Source organism: Hemicordylus capensis, chromosome 3, assembly GCF_027244095.1.
Source record: "Hemicordylus capensis ecotype Gifberg chromosome 3, rHemCap1.1.pri, whole genome shotgun sequence".
Lineage (NCBI taxonomy): Eukaryota > Metazoa > Chordata > Lepidosauria > Squamata > Cordylidae > Hemicordylus > Hemicordylus capensis.
In genome coordinates, this window is record NC_069659.1 from 356,070,672 (window position 1) to 356,092,344 (window position 21,673).

Below are 21,673 nucleotides of genomic sequence, written 5' to 3' on the forward strand. Positions count from 1 at the left end.
GAGTCAGATAGATGGTCCATCTAGCTCAGTTTTGTCTACACCGACTGGCAGTGGCTTCTCCAAGGTTGCAGAAAGCCCTATCATGGAGATTCCAAGGAGAGAACCTGGAACCTTCTGCATGCAAGCATGCAGATGCTCTTCTCTGAGCAGCCCCATCCCCTAAGGGGGGAATCTTACAGCACTCACACATGTAGCCTCCCATTCAAATGCAAACCAGGGCAGACCCTGCTTGGCAAAGAGGGCAATTCATGCTTGCTGCCACAAGACCAGCTCTCCTTTCCTCTCTGAGCTGCTTAAAATACTCTTAAAATGAAGAGTAGGGCAGCAGGGTTGTTGTTGTTTTTTAAAAAAATACCTGAGTATTGTTGGGGGACTTTTTCTCTTTTTTTAAAGATACAATTCTAGGAATTGTCTGGGAGGAAGTCAGGAGCAGGCTGACGTGCCAATAAATGCAAGGCCTTTGAGGAGAGCCGAGAAGAGGTGACAACTCAACAAGATCCATGTTTAGCTGTCAAAACATTCCCTGGCGCTCAAAGATTTATCTGTGTGTGGCTGCTCATCTGCTTCCGGCAACAAGGGGAGCTGCAAATGAACTTATCTTGCTAATTGGTCAAGAATGGTTGGCACAGGAGAGACGTGCGCTTCAAGGCAGAGGTGGCAGCTCGTGCCGAAGAAACTGAAGCACTGTGGCGAGAAGGAACAAGCCGCCTGGAGGGCTTCGAAGGAGTCGGGAGAGTGCCGCTCCTTCGAGGGCCTTCGCGTCGTCTTTGCCCACCTCAGAATCATGCTAATAAGGTCCTCTGTGGCAGATTATTTAATGGCCACCCTCATCTTGGAGTCATGTGCTCCGTTCTGGGAACTGGGGAAGGATGTTGATGAGATGGGAAGGATTCTTGGGGGTTCTTGGCTAGGGTGACGAGGAAGGCTTGTGAAAGGAGATGACGAAGAAGCTAAAAGGCAGCGAGCATGATGAAACTTTTAACCTCACAGAACATTTTATTTAGCGGTGGGGGAGAAATACGCTGAGGGATATCAGCATGGAGGAGGCAGAACAGTTGTTCACCGTCTTCTGAGTTGTTAGGGCAAGAAGCTAGGGATTGTTGTTATTATTACTTTTTTTAGTGATGGTTAGGGTAAACCTTAAGATGCTCATCCTAGCAGCCTGAGAGAATATATCCAAGCTGCGTAAGAAGTTGTGAAATCTCCCTTCTAAGAGGTTTTTATGGAAAAGGCTGGTCAGGTGTACTTTAGATATATCATGCCTCAAAGGATAAACCAGATGACTTGATGAAGGACTTTGGATGCCTGGACTTGGAAGCCTCAAGGTCTCAGGCTGGGCCTTTGCCCAGTGAGCTATCATGAACTGAGCAAGTTAAGGCCTCAGAGAGCCTGAGCCTTGCAGATCAGGAGGGGATAGGTGTGAGCAATATGTGTGTGTGATTAGCAGGCAATATGGGGCCTCTGGGTTGGCCAGGCCTGGTGTCAGTGCCAAGAGTTTGTCCCTCCTACCTTTATCTGATCCACAGAGCAGGGCCTTCTGCTTCCTTCATGGACCATGTCAAACCAAGGATCCTGAGCTGGAGAACACAGTCCTTCAGGTTTTGATGTGGGTATGGCTGCCACAACCTAGTCCTGAGACCCACAGAATCCCTTTTGGTTGTGGTAGTCTCATTTATGAAACTTCTATGGACAGAAATAATGGCTTAAAGGGTCCTGTTTTAACCCATTTGCCTATATGGATTATAGAACGGCTATCTTCAGCGAATAGGAAATGAGAATACATCGGGAATTCTTGCAATATGATGCTGGAAGAGAAGCAAGGGAGTTATCTCAGAAGTTATTACCAGACTGTGACTGCAACCCTGAGTACGCTTTCCTGGGAGTAAGCCCCACTGTAAAAAATGAGACTTACCTCTGAGTAGACATAGGCATGCACAGTGCAAAAGGATTACTCTACATCCACGCGAAGGATAGGTTGTATCTCGCTCCTTTCTGTTCACATGTTTAAAAAGACAGTGGTTTCTTCCCACAATAACCGCAGATATTTTAACATCAACATAAGCTGCAAATCACAAACTTTACAGTGAATGGCCTGCAAACTACTACGTGTTTTTGGTGGTTCAGAGCTGGAGCTGAAGGAGGGAGGGAAGGAGAGAGAGAGAGAGAGAATATGCAACCAAGGCATGCCCTGGGCCCAGGTCCGAAGCGGGACTTCTGTGCTGGGCTTCGGAATCCCAGCAGCATGAGGCGGGCCACCCTTGCTCTCAAAGACAAAGCATTGATTTGGTAACCAGAGCGCTGGGACTTTGCCGAGAAGCTTCTGAGGATGCTGGCCAAACGGGAAATCATTTTCATAAGTACATTGGATGAGATAAATGATAATATGCCTGTCAGGCTCTTGGCCTGGACGTCTTCTCCCCTGTGTGGAGCGTGGAACTTGGCACAGCTGCTGCCTGCAAACCGTTCTTGCTGCTTGTCCCCTCGATCTTTGGCAGGGAAACGTGTGAGCGGCTACTCTCTGGAAGCTCAGGCTCCCTCCGTTTGCGAGGCTGACGCGGAATCCGCAAGACTGGGTTATCCATAAGGCTGAGGACGTTCTTGTGAATGAACGGCCCAGACAAATCATAGCATAAGAGTCCCTGTGTGTCTGGGGGGGGGGAAGAGTGGATCCTTTCATCCTCTCTTCATCTTTGAACATGGCGGCTGTTCTCCATCACAGAGAGCACTGTGGTTTCCAACACTGTTGAAGAAGCCCCACCAGACAAATGCACAGCCACATCCGCATTCAGCTGGTGGTGTTTCTGGTAACACTTCAAGGGGAACCTGTGCAGGCTGAATCGGCATCTGCTGCTTCCCCTACAAGGATTACAATAAATGCTGCCGCCCACTGATGGAGGGCAGGCCTGTGCCTTTGGCTGCCAGACTTCTTCAGAAACCTACAAAGCTGTCCTACCTATCAACACAAATGTGCACAGCTCTTTGTTATGCTGACTGAGAGCAGTTGAGCTGCTTCTCTGACTCTTGGAGCAGTCAAGGCGTTCTTTGAAAGGAGCCAAAAAGGAGCTTGGGTGCATCTTCCTAGAGAGGCCTGCCAATTCCTGGGGGTCTTCAGAGTGATGAATAAACCATCCCTTCCGTTGGCTCAGCCCTTGATCCTTGGGCCTTGTTTCTTCTTCACCATGAAGGGGGCATCTTCTCTTTCCAAATTAATTATTATTATTATTATTATTATTATTATTACCCTTAAAACCTATTTTTTTGGTCTGGCCTTCCAGGGTTTATAAATGACTTAAAAACTGTTTTAAATTGTTGCCCTGGTTCTCCAGGGCTTTTTAGCTGTTTGAATTGTTTAATTGGTTTTATTCTGTTTTTGTAGTTTGATTTTAACTGTTAACTTGATTTAATTGTTTTTACCTTGTTGTAAACCATTTTGGAAGGGCAGTATATAAATCAAAAAGAAAATCATCATCATCATCATCAACGGCATTCAGGTTTTTGAGGTGAAGGCAAAAGGGAGGTTGCCTGGTTTTGATTTTAAAACAGTTCAGCAACAGAGGCATCCTCTATTTCCAGCACCTCCTCCACCTGCACCTGAGCATCTTCTTCAGTTGGTGGTATAATAGCAGATGAAGTGATGCAACACTTATTAACTAACAAACAGCTTCCAGTTGAACAGAAAGGAAATTGCCCGAACTCCAGAGGCACCAAAGACCAGCTGCTGATTGACAAAATGGTTTTAGAAAATTGCAAGAGATGAAAAACCAATCTAAGTGTTGTATGGATTGACTACAAGAAAGCCTTCGACTCATTGCCTCACACATGGATACTAAAATGTTTAGAAACAACTGGTGTTAGCAAAAACATTCAGATATTTATTTAAAAAGTAATGAGCATGTGGAGTACACAGTTAACAATCAATGGCGAGACACTTGGACAGGTTAGCATTAGAAGAGGCATTTTCCAAGGGGACTCACTATCCCCACTGTTGTTTGTAATCACCATGACTCTACTTTCACAAATACTAAACAAAACAGGCCTCGGATACCAAACATCTAAAACATCAAGTCAAATCAACCATCTGCTGTACATGGACGATCTGAAGTTGTATGGAAAGTCCCAGTCAGAAATCGAATCACTGCTAAACACTGTCCATATATTCAGTAGCGATATAGCAATGGAGTTTGGACTAGACAAGTGTGCTGCATTAATAATGAACAGAGGAAAATTAACAAAAACAGAAAGAATAGAACTGCCCAATGGAAACAACATTAAGAACCTGGAAGAGAAAGAACATTACAAATACTTGGGCAAAGTCCCAGCTCAATGGCGGGAACACCATACAAGCCATAAACACATGGCTATACCTGTTATCAGATACACTGCAGGAATAATAGACTGGACCCAGGCAGAGCTAGAGAAGCTAGATTGTAAGAACAGGAAAATCATGACCATCAATCTTGCTCTGCACCCCCGCAGTGATGTAGATAGGCTATACCTCCCTCGCAGCTCAGGCGGAAGAGGAATGCTGCAAGTCCATCAAACAGTAGAGGAGGAGAAAAGAGGCCTTGAGGAATATATAAAGGACAATGAAGAAGATGCACTTAAAATGGTTAATAATGAGAAACTATTCAACACCAATGAAACAAAGCAGGCCTATAAGAAAGAACAAGTCAAGAACCGAGCAGAAAAATGGAAAAATAAGCCACTGCATGGTGAATATTTGCACAATATAAGTGGAAAATCACCAAGACCTGGCAATGGCTTAAGAATGGCAACTTGAAGAAAGAAACAGAGGGTTTAATACTGGCTGCACAAGAACAGGTACTAAGAACAAATGCAATAAGAGCAAAAGTCGAAAAGTCAGCAACAAACAGCAAGTGCCGCCTTTGTAAAGAAGCAGATGAAACAGTGGACCACCTAATCAGCTGTTGTAAAAAGATCGCACAGACTGACTACAAACAAAGGCATGACAAGGTAGCAGGGATGATACACTGGGACATCTGCAAAAAATACAAGCTACCTGTAGCCAAACATTGGTGGGACCATAGAATTAAAAAAATTGTTGGAAATGAAGATGCAAAAATATTATGGGAGTTCCAACTACAAACAGACAAACATCTGCCACACAGTACACCAAATATCACTGTAGTTGAGAAGAAAGAAAAACAAGTCAAAATTATCGACATAGCAATAGCAGGGGATAGCAGAATAGAAGAAAAGGAAATGGAAAAAATAACCAAATACAAAGATCTACAAATGGAAATTGAAAGGCTGTGGCAGAAAAAGACCCAAATAATCCTAGTGGTAATTGGTGCCCTAGGTGCAATTCCAAAACACCTTGAAGAGCACCTCAACACCATAGGGGCCACTGGAATCACCATCAGCCAATTACAAAAAGCAACTTTACTGGGAACAGCCTATATTCTGCGATGATATCTATAATAACAACAAGAACAATATTGATAACAAAATTCAGCCATCCCAGGTCCTTAGGAAGGACTCGATGTCTGGATAAAACAAACCAGTCGATAACACCTGTCTGACTGTGTAAACAAAAATAATAATTATTATTATTATTATTACTAATAATAATAAATCCAAGGGACCAGAACTATTTGGGGTTGGGGTGGGGGCAGATAAATTATAGCTTAATACACTTAAGGTCTAGTACCAGATTGAAAGATTGGTCTGATCCCTCCAAAACAATGTGTCAAGGAATCCAGAGCTTGAACCATGAACCACAGAAACCTAGGAAGCCGCCTTATCCCAAGTCAGGAACTAGCTTAGTCCACCTAGCTCAGCATTGTCTTCACTTACTGGCAGCAGCTTCTCCAAGGTTGCAGGCAGGAGTCTCTCTCCCAGCCCTATTTGGAGATGCAGCCAGGGAGGGCACTTGGAACCTTCTGCATGCAAGCATGGAGACGCTCTTCCCAGAGTGGCCCCATATCTTACAGGGTTCACACCTCTCGTCTCCCATTCAAATGCAAACCTGCTTAGCAAAGGAGACAGCTCATGCTTGCTACCAGGAGACCAGCTCTCCTCCTCCACCTTGAGGCCTAAGGCTGCACCTGTGAACTGTTTTCAGTTGGGCTCCAGAGCCCTCTTCAGGCATGGAAGGGAACTGGGATATGTTACTTTGGCCCCTGTGATTGGCAGCTAGTACCAAGCCGTTGAATTGGCCAGCTCTAGTATAAATACCAAGGCCACCTGTCATTCCCTGGCCCACAGAGCCGTGCCCCCTGCCTGCTATGCTTCTGGCCCCAGCTCAAGCTGCTGGTTTGGGGGGCCTTGAATCGAGAAGGACACTCTCAAGGTCTGGATTTGGCCTGACCGTGATTCCATGTTTCTTTTTGTTGCCTAGTACTCCTTTGGGTTGCTGATGTGCCTTCTCCCTCGGATGGTAGCGAGTGTTTGGGGCTCTGCAAGTGCATGTCGGGAGATGAACACTCTGACCTCCTAATCCAAAAAGGCCAGAGGCAGACTGCAGTGGCGGGAAGGGGCAGGTGGCCATCTATCAGTGCTAGAACTATTTTGGTCTCAGGACTTGCTCCCTCGACCAAGTTCCAGTGGTTGTGAGTGGTGGTGGTGGGGGGGGGGGACTCCTATGTAGTCCAAGACCATTGTTGTGCCACACAATTGGAAGTGACCCCGAAGTATCCGAGGATGCTGTGCCACGGTAGCTAGGCAGCCTCAAGTGCTTCCTCCTTGTCTTTGCCCTGAGGTTCTAAATATCCAGTCACATCATGTCAATCCTGATGCTGTGAACACTTGATTTAGCTGGAGTGGTAGCCGTGAATTTCAAAACTGGGTGGGCCGTGGACCAGCCACCCCACCCCACCCCACCAGCATATCCAGTTCCTCTCTGGGCCAGGCCCAACCCACTTCAGAATCCAGCTTGGCCCCAGTCATTCATTCATTCATTCATTCATTCATTCGATTTCTATACCGCCCCTCCAAAAATGGCTCCGGGCAGTTTACACAGAGAAATAACAAACAAGTAAGATGTTTTGACCACCAGCAGCCCTCCTCCTGCCCGCTGCTCCATTTTCTTCTCTTGCAGCAGAGAGGGCTGGAGCCAGGGCCTCCATTCTGCCCTAGAACACGGCTGCAGAAGCTGTCCAGGCACTAGGAGCCCCAGGAAGCCACATTTCGCAGGGGCCCTGGTGCTTGGAACTCTGCAGTGGCAGTACTGTAGGGGAGAGCAGAGACCCTCGCTTGGGCTCTCGTCCTTAAGTGACTTCTCATGTGGTGCTGGCTCTGCCAGATCGGTTTGGAGGAACAGGCAAAATGAGGCAAAATGAGGCTTGGGAGTGCCATAAGGAGATAGATAGATACAGGTGAAACTTGGAAAATTAGAATATCGTGCAAAAGTCCATTAATTTCAGTAATGCAAATTAAAAGGTGAAACTGATATATGAGACAGACGCATTACATGCAAAGCACGATAAGTCAAGCCTTAATTTGTCATAATTGTGATGATCATGGCGTACAGCTCATGAAAACCCCAAATCCACAATCCCAGAAAATTAGAATATGACATGGAACCAAGAAGACAAGGATTGAAGAATAGAACAATATCGGACCTCTGAAAAGTATAAGCATGCATATGTATTCAGTACTTGGTTTGGGCCCCTTTTGCAGCAATTACTGCCTCAATGCGGCGTGGCATGGATGCTATCAGCATGTGGCACTGATGAGGTATTATGGAAGACCAGGATGCTTCATTAGCAGCCTTCAGCAATTCTGCATTGTTTGGTCTCATGTCTCATCCTTCTCTTGGCAATGCCCCATAGATTCTCTATGGGGTCAGGTCAGGCGAGTTTGCTGGCCAATCAAGCACAGTACACTGTATACTTTTTGGAGGTCCGATATTGTTCTATTCTACAATCCTTGTCTTCTTGGTTCCATGTAATATTCTAATTTTCTGGGATTGTGGATTTGGGGTTTTCACGAGCTGTACGCCATGATCATCACAATTATGACAAATTAAGGCTTGACTTATCTCGCTTTGCATGTAATGCGTCTGTCTCATATATGAGTTTCACCTTTTAATTTGCATTACTGAAATTAATGGACTTTTGCACGATATTCTAATTTTCCGAGTTTCGCCGATAGATAGATAGATAGATAGATAGATAGATAGATAGATAGATAGATATAAGTTTATTCGGTCATTGACCAGCAAAACCATAGGGAGATGCTGGGGTCCCTTTGCATGCCCTTTGATGTCACCATGAGTGTAGGGGATTGCCCACTTGCTAGCAAAATGGCCAAGCCAAGGTATGGGGGAGCAGCAGCAGATAGGAAGAGGAGAATTGATGTGGATAGGGACATAGGAAGCTGCCTTATATTGAATCAGGCCATGGTCCATCTAGCTCGGTATTGTCTCCAGGCCTGCAACTTAGGCCCCCCCCAGCTGTTTTTGAACTACAACTCCCATAATCCTCAGCCACAGTGGCCAATAGCTAGGGGTTATGGGAATTGTATGCCAGCATCTGCAGGAGGGCCAAAGTTGAGGAGCCCTGGTACATCACAGACTTGCAGCAGCTTCTGCAAAGTTGCAGGCCGGAGTCTCCCTCAGCGCTGTCTTTGAGATGCATTGCCAGGGAGGGAACTTGGAACCTTCTGCATGCAAGCATGAAGATGCTCTTCCCAGAGTGGCCCCATCCCTGAAGGGGAAGATCTTACAGCGCCTCCAGCACTCTCACATGTAATATCCCCTTCAAATGCAAACTAAGACCCTGCTTAGCAAAAGGGGACAATTCATACTTGTTATAACAAGACCATCTCTCTTCCAGGAAGATGAGGTAGGTAGCAGAGAGCATGCATGTGGAACACATCTAGGGCACACTAATGTCCAGAGCCATAGTGCTCCAAAATAATCCTGCACATTTGATGCACATGAACAAGCTGGAGAAAAAATGAAAAAAAGTAAATATCAGCAAGAAATATTTTTTGGCAGCTTTTCAGTTCTAAATTGGGCTAATTCTACCTTCTGAAAGGAAGATAATTTTCATGTTTCTTTGGTTGAGAACACATAATTGAAGTTATTTTCTTTCCAAGAAAGGAAACTCTGGTACATCATTTGCAAATGGACAGGAAAAATGAACGTATCTAGGGCCGCCTGAGAGATGGCACATTCATTACTGTGCAGTGTTGAATGCCTTTTGCCACTTTTGCAAGGTATTTATCACTTATCCAGGTGGCTTTGGAGGGGGTAGGCCAAAATTGAATGGTACTAGATCTAATGTACTCTCCAGCGAGCCATGGACAAATTGACGGCTGATCATTATCAGCACGGTTTGGAGTGGAAATAAAACGAAAACCAAAGAAACCCTGAAATTAACAAGGGAAACGGAGCATCGGCTTCTTGGCCCATTGATTCCACATGGTTGTGCTTCTTAACCCTGCTTTTCAGGTGCTGCATATTAATAAGGATTATGAAACAGAAGTGGCTGTGTTAGAAAGCATTCATGAGGGGCATGGAACTGTTTTTCATGGTCTTTCTAATCTTGAAAGTACAAATCAAATATTTGCTGGCTCATTATTCTCTCTCACATGCACTTCAAGGTGCTGGTTTCGACCCAAATTCCTTCATGTAGGGGGTTCTCAAACTTCATTCCCCAAATGTGGTTGGATTACAACTCCCATTATCCCCAGTCACAACACCCATTGGCCAGTGTGACTGAGGATGATGGGAGTTGTAGTCCCACAGCATCTGGGGACCCAGGTTTTGAGAACCTCTGCCTTAGTGGCTTGGTCACTAGATGGGTCTTGAAGTCCACCTTCTCTCCTTTGTATCATCATGGCTGATCATCATCAACTGAGAGCAGAAGTGGGCCCAAGAAATTGTGGTGCCTGAGATGATGATGATGATTGATTCCTATTTACATTTATATCCCACTCTTCCCCCGAGAAGAGGTTATAACCATAATACATGGTTATTTTTATCCTCACAACAACCCCGTGAGGTAGGCTAGGCTGAGAGATACATGACTGCCCTAGGGTCTCCCAGTGAGTTTCATGGTTGAATGGGGATTCAAACCCGGGTCTTCCCAGTCCTAGTCCAACACTCTAACCACTACGCTATGAGGCACAAATGCTGCCTTGCCCCTAGTGGGGGCCAGACCCCTTTCAAGAGTAACCCTTGCAAGCTTTGGAAGTGGTGCAGGGAGAGTTGTCAGCAGCCTCCTCTTCTCTCCTTGAGCTTCGTCCAAGCTTTGCAAGCTGTGTGAGGAGAGGCACGTGCGAGGGTCAGATCAGTCCTGAAGAGTTGCCCTGGTGGCAATGGCAGGGGACATCTTGCTGGCACCTTCATAATCCGCCTCTTGAGGCGACCGCCTCACCTTGCCCCACGAAAGGGCCGCCCTTGACTGAGAGTGCCTTCTTGATTGCACCAGCTGTGTGCCCCGTGTGAACAGCAGGGCACGTGGAAAAGTGTTCTCAGTGACAGTTCCGGTGTCAAGTCCATCAAAGCTGATTACTTTCAAGAAGAGTAATAACACTTTCCCTTTGGAACTGCCGTTCAGTAGCCAGGGTTAAGCAGGCCTGGGCAACTACAGAGCTCCGTGAGCTGCACCATTGTTCAGGCAAAGTGCATTGATGGCATCCTACCACTGTGAATCACAAACATTCTGTTCTTTAGAAAATCATTAAGATTTGACCTGGGGAATCTCCTCCATAAGGAATACAAGTCATCCAGATCCTGAAAAAATCAGATGCAAATTGGCTGCACCTCCGCAGTTGGACAATTCTTGCTGAAGAGTGGACCATTCTGACCATTTCTTTCTTGGCATAAAAATCCCTAAAAGTTGTCATTTTGTAGGATGAAATTTCCAAATGCAACTATCCTTTTGGGATCTGCCTTCCACTAGTTCAATGAGAATTAACGGTGTCATTTTAAAGTCAGATGTTTTTAAATTGCCCATTTTACTCAGGAGAACGAGAGAGAAGAGTGTACAGGTTAAGCAGCTAAAAGACCGCAGGGAAAGTGAGGGTGCTAAAAGTCCAAGGAAAGTCCGAGGGCATCAGTTGCCAGCGAGGCGGCAGAATGACTTGACTGCTTACATGGTGAGGAAGTTAAGAAAGGAACCCCAACTTATATTTTCCATGCTTTTGGGTGCATGAGTGAATTTGCAAGAGCCTTACATCAATATTTTCTTTTAATCCTACATGACCTTGAATTGGGCTGTTTGGTTTTTATTGTGTGCATTGTTTGTTTGTTTGTTGGGTCTGAGTCTTTGGGAATAGGTGGGATACACATTGAAGTCAGTAAATAAATATGCATTGGAACACATCTGCCTTCTACTGAGCCAGATCGCTGGTCCATCTAGCCCAGGACTTCCAGACGGTCCGCATCCCTCCGGGTTCTCAGATAGAGGTCTTTCCCAGCACTACCTTCTTTGTGAGCCACCATGAATTTTATTAAAAAGACAGGATACACATCTTTAAATAAAACAGACTAGCTGGCCCTGCACAGAACATCTGTGCCCTGGTTCTCCATCTCTCACTCCTCCCCGGACAATCCGGCTCCCTGCCCTGCCTTCCCACCTCTTTAAGCCACCACCTGCCCCCCGGGATGGCAGCAGAGGTGGCGAAACCTTCCCCACTCTCCCCACCCCCACAACTCTCTCTCTCTCTTGCTCTCCCCCCAATTCTCTCTCCCCCCACAACTCTTTCTCTCGTTCTCCCCCCACAATTCTCTCCCCCCCACAACTCTCTCTTGTGCGCGCTCTCCCCCCACAACTCTCTCTCTCTCTTGCTCTCCCCCATCCTTCAGCCTTCCCCCCCACACACACCTTCCTTTCCTTGGGAGAGCAGCATCGTGGCGGCCTAGACCAGCCTCTGTCATGTCACCCTGCCGAGTCTCCTTGCGAGGAGGATGGCCAATTTGGGCAGGAGAGCACACTGAGGGCTGGCCTCCATTGCCCTGCCGAGTCTCCTCGTGAGGAGAACATAGGAAACTGCCATATACCGAGTCAGACCATTGGTCCATCTAGCTCAGTATTGTCTTCACAGACTGGCAGCAGCTTCTCCAAGGTAGCAGGCAGGAGTCTCTCTCAGCCCTCTCTTGGAGATGCTGCCAGGGAGGGAACTTGGGACCTCGATGCCCTTCCCAGATCGGCTCCATCCCCTGAGGGGAATCTCTTCCAGTGCTCACACTCCTAGTCTCCCTTTCATATGCAACCAGGGTGGATCCTGCTTAGCTAAGGGAACAAGGCATGCTTGCGACCACCAGACCAGCTCTCCTCTCTAGAACAGCTGAGCTGGGGTTCCCTTCCGTCCTGCCCAGAGAGTCCTCAGTGCACTCTTCCACCTTGGCCATCCTCCTCGCGAGGTGACTCAGCAGAGCAACAGAAGCCACCGCGCAATGTCTCTTCTTCTTTCTTTTTGGTTGCCGCAGCTCCGCCTCCTCCTCGGCCCTCCCTCCCCCTCAGGAGCTGCCCCTCCATCCGCCGCTCAGCCCTCCTCTGGACAACTCTTGCAAGATGTGCCACGTACCACAGGATGTACGGCATACGGACCTCCTAAGGCTTTTGAATATATAGATTGATAAGACAAGGAAAGCACCGCTTTTGCAATTGTTGGACCATCTTAAGAAAATGTAGGACCCAAAATGCTGAAGAACGGATCCCTCCCTCCCCACGCCGCAAAGAAGTGCCTGAATGTAGTGCCACCTGAAAAAGGAAAATGACTTCAGTCCCCGCACCCCGTTCTGTGCCAGACTGTGCCAAGAAGTCACATTATGCAAATTAAGGATGGATTTATGCCGTCCTGCTTTTAAGTGTGCGCATTTTGAACATCGCGGAGCTCTTTGAAAAAAGCCGGAGTGAAGAGAACATGCAAATCGGGTGGCTTTAGTGTTAATAAATTACATCACTGCCCTTCAGATATGGAGATTGCTCACGATCAGATACAGATCAGATGCAGACCGCTCATGATCAGATACAGATTGTGTGGTTGGGGGTCTCCTCGTGAGTCACCATGGCGCGGAGCCACACCAGGGCGACTGAAGATCACAGAAACGGGGTTTGCGGAGCGCTCACTCTGCTAACCTCGTTTTAGGGGTGAGGTATTCAGGCAGGCTAGCTGCCACTGAACCACCAGACTAGCCCAGTGGGTCTGACGACCGCTCGAAAGTAGGCTGGGCTCCCTTAGCCCGCTTTCAAGCGGTTGTGAGAATAGCCTCTCTCTCTCTATATATATATATATAGCCTCGTATTAACAGCCTGTCACCCCTTATCATGATATAGTGTCATCTCTTGGACATTCAAAGAAGAAAGTGGTAGCCAGCTGGAGCTGAACTCCAGAAAGAGCTCCATTCCTTCCCATGCGGTAGAAATACGGTAGTAGTATGGTACTAGAACTCCCATCACCTGGAGTTTCCCCAGACAGTGGGGCTTACTGTGGGTTTTCTGCAAGGCTTTACTGCGAGTTTGAAGTTGTCAAAAAAAACCACCACCTGATGCAAAAAAGTGGATTTTTTTTAACCCTGGGTATAAATCAGGCTACACTCTTAACACACGATTAAGAAAAACTCAAATTGCGCGTGAAGTGCTCCATGATAGCTCACAGGGACTTCGGGGTAAATTTGGCTGATATGTGAATGCGTAGTGGTTAGAGTGCTGGACTAGGACCGGGGAGACCCAAGTTCAAATCCCCTTTCAGCCATGATTCTAGCTGGGTGACTCTGGGCCAGTCACTTCTCTCTCAGCCTAACCTACTTCACAGGGTTGTTGTGAAGAGAAACTGAAGTATGTAGTACACCGCTCTGGGCTCCTTGGAGGAAGAGTGGGATATAAATATAAAGATAGATAGATAGATAGATAGATAGATAGATAGATAGATAGATAGATAGATAGATAGATAGATAGATAAGTGAATGCACACAACCAAAAGTCTGGTGTGAAAAACTTCCTGTAGAGGCACAACAAAGTTAAGTCAATAAGTTAAGTCTACTTCTGGGGTTCCCGGCATTGGGATCCAGGATGTTGTTGGACTTTGGCCATTGGGTTCCAGGATGTTGTCATGGCCTTTGGGGATGGGAGTTGTAGTCCAGCAGTGTCTGGGGGCCCAAAGTGGGGAACCCCTGTTCTAATTGACATGACCCACATGTCCTGCTTGCTTTGCCAGTTTGGACACTCCATAAATTGCCTTTCATTTTTTCCTTCCCCTTCCTCAGAGTGGGCAAGCTGGTCCCGGTCCCAACCCTGCCTCAAATACTCCTTTATTTAGACCAGAGGATGAGCTGGAGCACCTGACCAAGAAGATGCTGTACGACATGGAAAACCCCCCTTCGGAGGAGTACTTTGGTGAGTACCATGTGATCAGCAGCGGCTCGTCCTAACAAGCGGCGGGGGGTGGGGGGGCAAGGCACAGCTGCCTCTGGTTCCCGGCAGCCCAATTGCACCTTTTTCTCCATCCCGCCCTGCCCCCGCCTTAACGAGAGCCATGCTGCCTGCTTGCCTGGAGAATGACCAGCCCGCAGGCAGCATGACTCGCTGACCAAACTTCCCTGCAACTGACCCTGCCCTCTGCATACAATGCTGGAGTCCAATCTTAGAAGAAAAGACTTTGCCATTACCTGGCTAGCAAACAAATCTGCTGGGCTTTGCCTGTGTTACAAACTTCCTCCAGTGCAGGACTGTGGACCGTACAAGCCACCGGTTCCCGTAGCACAGGGATCAGCTAGACCATAAAAATAGAGGGAGACTGGGTTGAGGAGCGTGACTCTAATTTGCATTCAGCATTTCCTGCCGGGGGACTCAATGCCACAGTAATCGTAGCAGGCCAGAGAGTTGTCCGCTAATCATATCATTAGGTCAAATTTAGAAAGCTGCATCGCAGCATATTAAAAGTCAGTTGAGAGCAGATAGGTTTTGAATGGAGGGATCTAATTAACCTTGCTGGAAAGCTTCGAGGCATTGTATTAAGTCACGAAAATAATTTTCCCCAAATAATTACATTTGAAAAGCCAGGCTGGCTCCAGAAAGGTCACTCAGGTTGGGTCTGCTTGCTGGCAGCACCCGAGTGGCAGTCCTCTCGCTCTGCTTTGGGGCTTCCATCTCCTCATGCTCGGTTTGGGGTGCTCTGTTTGCAAAATGGGAGGAAGCTCGTCGCTGATGAAGGAATGTCCCATGAGGAGCACCTTCATCTATTTCTTTTCTGTTTTTATGCTGTTTCCCACCTTGGCGCTTCCCAGATTAGCCACTCAAAAGCAGCAAAATGCCTCCGTTCATGCAAGTTGCATTTGAAACGTCAAACCTGGAGGGGGAGCAGTCTCGGGGAAACTTACAACCCAAAAAAACAACACCCTTTTTACGCCGGATATACGATGTCCTTGCTCTATATTGCAGCGATTAAATCCGAAACAAGGCATTGGCAATGTGAACGGCACTCTGCCATCCATGTAGGGACTGCGGTGTCACAACGCAGGAAGTGTGGAAGCGCACTTCCGAGATCTGACCTGACCCCATTGCAGGGTCTAATCTGGAAAGAGCTCTTGGGGACCTTCAGCTAGAAAGATGGCATACAATAAGCTTCTGGGGCCCTATCCCTGCTGCAGGAAACAACCCTTCAGAGGTCCTTGACAGATGTTGTTGGATGATGGCCAAAGGCTGTTGTGGCTGGGCATGATGGGAGTTCTCGTCCAACAACATCTGGGGGCCCAAGGTCAAGAACCCTTCCAGTTGTGTTGCAGTGGTGTTTCTCTCAGAAACACACAGCATGAACACACCCACAAGAGGTTTGTATCTTATATCCAGGAGACTTGGTTGGGCCAAGGTTCGTTGAGACATATATGTGGGTGTCGAAAGATGTGTGTCAAGCGTGCACACATTGGGCCCTCCAGCTGTTCTTTGGACGACAGCTCCCATCACCCCCAGCCCCAGCGAGGGATGATGGGAGTTGTAGTCCAACATCTGCCAGAGGGCTGCAGCTGGGCAGTATATGCAAAATGTCCACACAAGACGTGTTTCTGCCACCTGAGTTGTCTTCCAGTTGCTGTCTCTTGCATGGGGGTTGTGACATTAGAACTTACCTGTTGCCTCTTGTCCTGTTAGGCATCTCCTTCTTAAGCCCCATCGCCTCCCCTCTTAGCCAAGCTTGACTTCAATGCTGGCTGGCAACCAAGCAGCTCCTCACACCTCCAGAGACTCCCCTACCTTTCCATGGTGTCTGCTCCAGCCTGCACACATCTCTCCTCAGGCCCATCCCGTTGCCTCATTGGCTTGGAGGATGAGTTCATAACCAGGGCATCCACATCAAACTTTGCTTCCACCCATTTATGTCACTGTAACTCCACTTGATGGGAATTAGTAGCGATGCCCTCAGAGCCTGAGCCAATAAACGTTTGGAAGGGAAATTGCCTAACCCTGCCGAATGGTTAGGAAGGGGGTGATGTGTTTTCTTTGGGAAGCTGAGGGTGAGCTGTTGGGAAGGCGGGGGGCGAGGGGTGAGACTGGAGAAACAAGGTGGATTGCCATGTGTGTGTGTCTGTGTCTGTGTGAAGGGGGCGGGGGGGGGGATAAGAGCCGTTAACAATTTTTCCATTGGGATATATTGGCCTGGTTCCCACAGTCATTTGAATCTAGAAGCTCATTCACATGTGCAGCAAGTGTACAGTGTATGCAGGTACAGATCTGTACACAGTTACAGTCATGCACACATTTTGCTGACCACAGATACAGCAGCACACTTCCTCTGTACCCTGAACACAGATTTTGAGCCGGGTCTCACGATCAGTGAGACCCAGTTTGTGAAGTTGAGTGGGGAGAGCGGGCTTCAAACCTGGTTTTAGGGTACTTGAGCGGGTTACCCGCTCTAGAACCACCGGGCTTGCAGCCGAGGCCGGTGGTTCTCACAATTACAGAAAATCAGGCTAGCGGAGGCTAGCCCAATTTTCTGCAGTCATGAGAATATCCTCATAGTCATTCACACAAACACATGTATGACATTCAGCATAATGTCTGAATCGGGCTTAGGTTTAATGTGGGTTAACAGCATTAGTGTGGTTTTGTGAACCCATGACAAAACGGGAATCTTAGATTCATCTTGGGCTATAAGCCAACTTGGTGTGGGTTCACAAAATCATGCTAATGTTGGTAACCCACATCAAACCTAGATTCAAACAATTCTGTGAAGCATTTACATGCGCAGGCAAAACCGGGCTAAGGAAACCCAGCCCGGTTTTGCCTGCGCGTGTGGTGGCACCTCGGCAACAAATCCACCTCTGGAGCCTCCCTCTAAAGCGAGGTTAGGAGAGCGAGCAATCTCCTAACCCCATTTCTGTGATCATCTGCCATCTGTGGATGTTTGCAGGAGATCCCAGCCAGCTCCGGGGTGCAGAGGGGGGACACATTCCCAGCACCTGGTCCCCGACCCCCCCCCCCCAGCAACTGGCAACAGCCGGTAATCGTCTGGGCGGGTGCTCCACCCGCCAAAGAGGGAGCCCTCAGTCGTCCGTGAGGAGGTCAGCTTTTTAAGGTTTCTTCCCCACTAACCCTCTTGCCGTTTCTCACTGCTCATGAGAAAGGGCTCTGTATGAACCAGGACACTGAGGTGTGTCCACACAGCTTGTCAATTCACTTTGCTTTTCCCCCTGCATTTTCCACCTCTCTTATATTTGTTTCTCCATAACCAAATTTCAACACAGAAGGAAACAGGGGTGTCACAAAATGTATCATTCCTAACAGTTGCACCCGTTTAAATCTGGTCAACATATGCATAGGGTTGCTACCGATTTCACTCTAGCAAAATACCGGAGGGGTTTTCTGGGAAGGCAAAAGCGTGCTGAGAAGAGCAGTGACATGTCATAGGATTGGGGGTTGCCCCCAAAGGTTTCCTGCAACAAAATCCAAAGCAATTTGGAAATTTCCCAGGAATATAAAAAGCTCAAGGAAAGGGGTGCTCCAGCATCTGACTTGACAATCATTGAGGGTATTAATCTAATGCAACGACTACTGGAATTTGCCGTCAGGCTCTAAAATCTAGATCATGTGCCATTGTCATGAAAAGGGAGAATTCAGCAGGGCAATGGCTTGCTTTTCAGCCCCACAGAGGGCTCTGCCATTGGGGGCAGACGTGTTTCCTCTGGCCTTTATTGTTCTTGCACTTACTCTCTCCTCCCTGCCCACCCACCCTTTTTCTTTTTGGAAGGAGAGGATGCCTTTTAGCTGCATGTTTTCTCAGATAATAATGTCGGAAGGGCAGAGAGAATAGAGGATGAAATGTAAGCAGGCCATTGCTCTAGAGAGCCCCAATCTGATGCATTTTTCCTCATAGGAGGAGTGCTTGTTTCAAATGCTCTTCTCTTGTCCCCCTCAAAAGACAAATTGCCAGGACTGAAATATTTCAGGATGAACAACAAGATGCATTTGGGGAGGAGGAGAGCTGGGCTTGCAGTAGCAAATGTGAATAGTTCCCTTTACGAAGCAGCGTCTGCCATGGTTCCCATTGGGATGGGCAACTACCTGTGAGCACTGTCTGCTGTGAGATATTCCCTTTAGGGACGGGGTCATAGGTCAGTGGTAGAGCCCCTGCTGTGTATGCAGAAGGTCCCCGGAGCAATCCTTGTCGTCATCTCCAGGAAGGGCAGGGAGAGACTCCTGCCTAAACCTTGGAGAAGCCGCTGCCAATCAGTGCAGGCAATACTGAGCTAGATGGTCCAAGGCTCTGACTCAGTAGAAGGCAGCTGCCTGTGTTGCCTGCAGAAGCCCAGCAGATGGGCTGTGACATTGCCCCAGGTCCCTACTGGCCATATGACCAGCCCATGAGCTCACGCTGGGAATGAAGGTGTGAGACTTCAGGAGCATCTGAAGGCTGGGGAAACTCTTGCTTCCTGGGTCCCTATCTGTGCTGCCCATATCAACACAGACGAAGTGGCTGGGAGTCAGGAATTGGACATGAACCTGACCAATGGATGAGAACTGGACTGGCAGCTGGGCTGGAGATTGCCTACTTGTAACTGGGCGATACCATTTCACAGGTGGGAGAGTAGTAGCCGTTGATCGACCTCTCCTCCATGAATTTATCTAAACGCCTCTTAAAGCTATCCAGGCTGTTCTGTCACCACATCTTGTGGCAGAAAATTCCATAGGTTGATGCAGTGTGTGAAAAAAGTAAGAACATAGGAACAGCTCTGCTTGATCAAGCACAACATGGTCCATCTAGTCCAGCATCCTGTTATGCGCAGTGGCCCACCAGATGCCTCCGAGAAGCCCATAGGTAAGAGGTGAGGGCATGCCCTCTCTCCTGCTGTGGCTCCCCTGCAGCTGGTATTCAGAGGCATCGTACCTCTGAGGCTGGAGGTGGCCCACAGCCACCAGACTAGTAGCCATTGATAGACCTGTCCTCCGTGAATTTGTCTGAGCCCCTTTTAAAGCCATCCAAGCTGGTGGCCAGAACCACATCCCATGTCAAAAAATTCCATAGACAAAAATACTTCATTTGGTCCTACATTTCTTGGAAATCATTTTCATGGGATGACCCCTGGTTCTAGTGTTTTGCGAGAGGGAGAAAAAATTCTATTGACTTTCTCCACACCGTGCATGATTTTATTGACCTCTATCATGCCCCCGCCCCCGGCCGTCTTTTTTCTAAACTAAAAAGTCCCAGGTGTTGTACCCTTACCTTGCAAGGAAGGTGCTCTTGGCCCCTGATCCTCTTGGTTGCCTGCTTCTGCACCAGTTCTACAGTGATTTTAAGCTTTTATGGTATCTCAGAGCAGGACCTTGCTGAACCTTGCCTCTCCACAAGATTTCAATGACATGAAAAATGGCACCACTGAAATCCTCCAAATGCTCCTGAAAGGCTTGACCTGTAAGACCATGTTTCATTTTTGAAATGGTCTTTTAAAAGGAAAGAAAAATTGAAATGCAGTGTTACTTGGTTTAAAAAACGCACCTTGTTCCAAATATTCCTTTCCCTGGCTGTCAAATATCTGTCTGAGCAGAAAAGTCTTAAAAGATTACAGGTTGGTCCCTGATGGGTTTTTGCTGGGGCAGAAATCCATAACAGGCAAAAAGTGTGTGTGTGTGTGTGTGTGTGTGTGTGTGTGTGTGTGTGTGTGTGTGTGTGTGTAGGAGAGAAGCGGGAAGTAGCAGAGGGGGAGAAGGGGGCAGAGAATGGAAATCTTGTTAGACTGTTGACTTATGCTCAACAGTCCTGTCCTAGAAATGCTGTTTTGTCATCAATATTTCTTCATTAGGAATAATGATTTTTCCACATTCCCTGCCAGTGTGTTCCCAGACCATCCAAAAGCCGGATGTGTCATGAATCTCTAAAGCGTACTTATTGGAGGGACTCCGAAAGTAGCGACAATTAGAAAAATAGCAACTGGCGGCGAGGAGAAGGGAGGGGAGGGCAGCACTGCAGCACCGCAGGAACCGCGGTTATTGATGGCCCCTGCGGGAACCCTTCGCTAGATGATCCAGCCCAGCATATTTACATAAGAAAGACATTGCGGTGCAGCTTTGCAAAGACAAGGTGTTCTGCTTCTGGAGTTCTTCGTCATGGATAACTTTGCAGCAATGGCAAAGGGCTCTGGGGAGCGAGGCGAGGTGTGTGTCGCCCTCCGGAAGACATCTCGCCGCAGTCCAGAGAGACGACAAAGCGTTGTTCTGCTTGGCTGCTTAACTGGGGTGCTTCCATCCGTTCCGATGCCTAGCCTGGCCTCTCCCTTAAGCCCAGAGTGCCCCTCCCTGATCTAAAGGGGTGCCAAACACCCCCACGGCACCTGGGCTCCCTTCTTCCGCCCCTCTTTCTGGGTTGCTGCAACACCCAGTTCTTCTCTGCTGAGATTTTCCAGTCCTGAGAGGGACCTTTTTTCTTGTCCCCAGCAAAGTTAGGGTGAGGAGCAAGGACGGGCCATGTTTCCCCCTGGATCCTAAGACACAACGTGCTTTCTTCATTGCACACATGCAGAAATCTTCACGTGTCTCTCCTTAGTCCTGAAGACAGTTGCTCTTCAGATACCTGAAGGTGTTTCACCATTAGTCCTGGTAAAACAGGTCATGCAGCCTTAGGAACATAGGAAGCTGCTGCCATATACTGAGTCAGACCACTGGTCTATCTAGCTCAGTATTGTCTTCACAGACTGGCAGCAGCTTCTCCAAGGTTGCAGGCAGGAATCTCTCTCAGCCCTATCTTGGAGATGCTGCCAGGGAGGGAACTTGAAACCTTCTGCTCTTCCCAGAGCGGCTCCATCCCCTAAGCGGGGAATCTCTTGTAGTGCTCACACATCAAGTCTCCCATTCACACACAACCAGGGCAGACCCTGCTTAGCTATGGGGACAAGTCATGCTTGCTACCACAAGACCAGCTCTCCTCCCTTATGGAGCGATGCAGAATCCCGCAGCCCCTGTGGCCCACACCATGGGCAACGCTGCCTCTTTCCAGCTGCCGCCAGCTGCAGTCAACAGACTCGCACGAGTCTTGAGGTTTCGACTCCTTCCTTTCAGAGCACTGACGGATGAGCCTTCTTGTGCTCACTTCAGGCTAGCAGGGGAATATTTCTAAGCCAGCCCAGTGTGCTCCCGCTTGAGACCTCAAATGTTTCTCCTCCCTCCTACATACCCAGGCCAGCCTCCCACCACCACCAATCCCCCATCCGCCTCCAACCCTATGTACAGGCTAGAGTGGTGCTGGCACCCTAGTAGTGGCAATCACAGGCCGA

General features: G+C 48.0%; 1 protein-coding gene across 4 annotated transcripts in view; it reads left to right on the forward strand.

The window, feature by feature from the left end:
* Positions 1–21,673, forward strand: part of LPP (LIM domain containing preferred translocation partner in lipoma) — a 375,151-nt gene that overhangs the window by 294,993 nt on the left and 58,485 nt on the right. For all 4 annotated transcript variants that reach the window (XM_053313056.1, XM_053313055.1, XM_053313057.1 and 1 more), the window contains one exon: positions 14,183–14,312. In XM_053313056.1, coding sequence (XP_053169031.1) covers positions 14,183–14,312 — 130 coding nt within the window. The remainder of the gene's footprint in view (positions 1–14,182; positions 14,313–21,673) is intronic.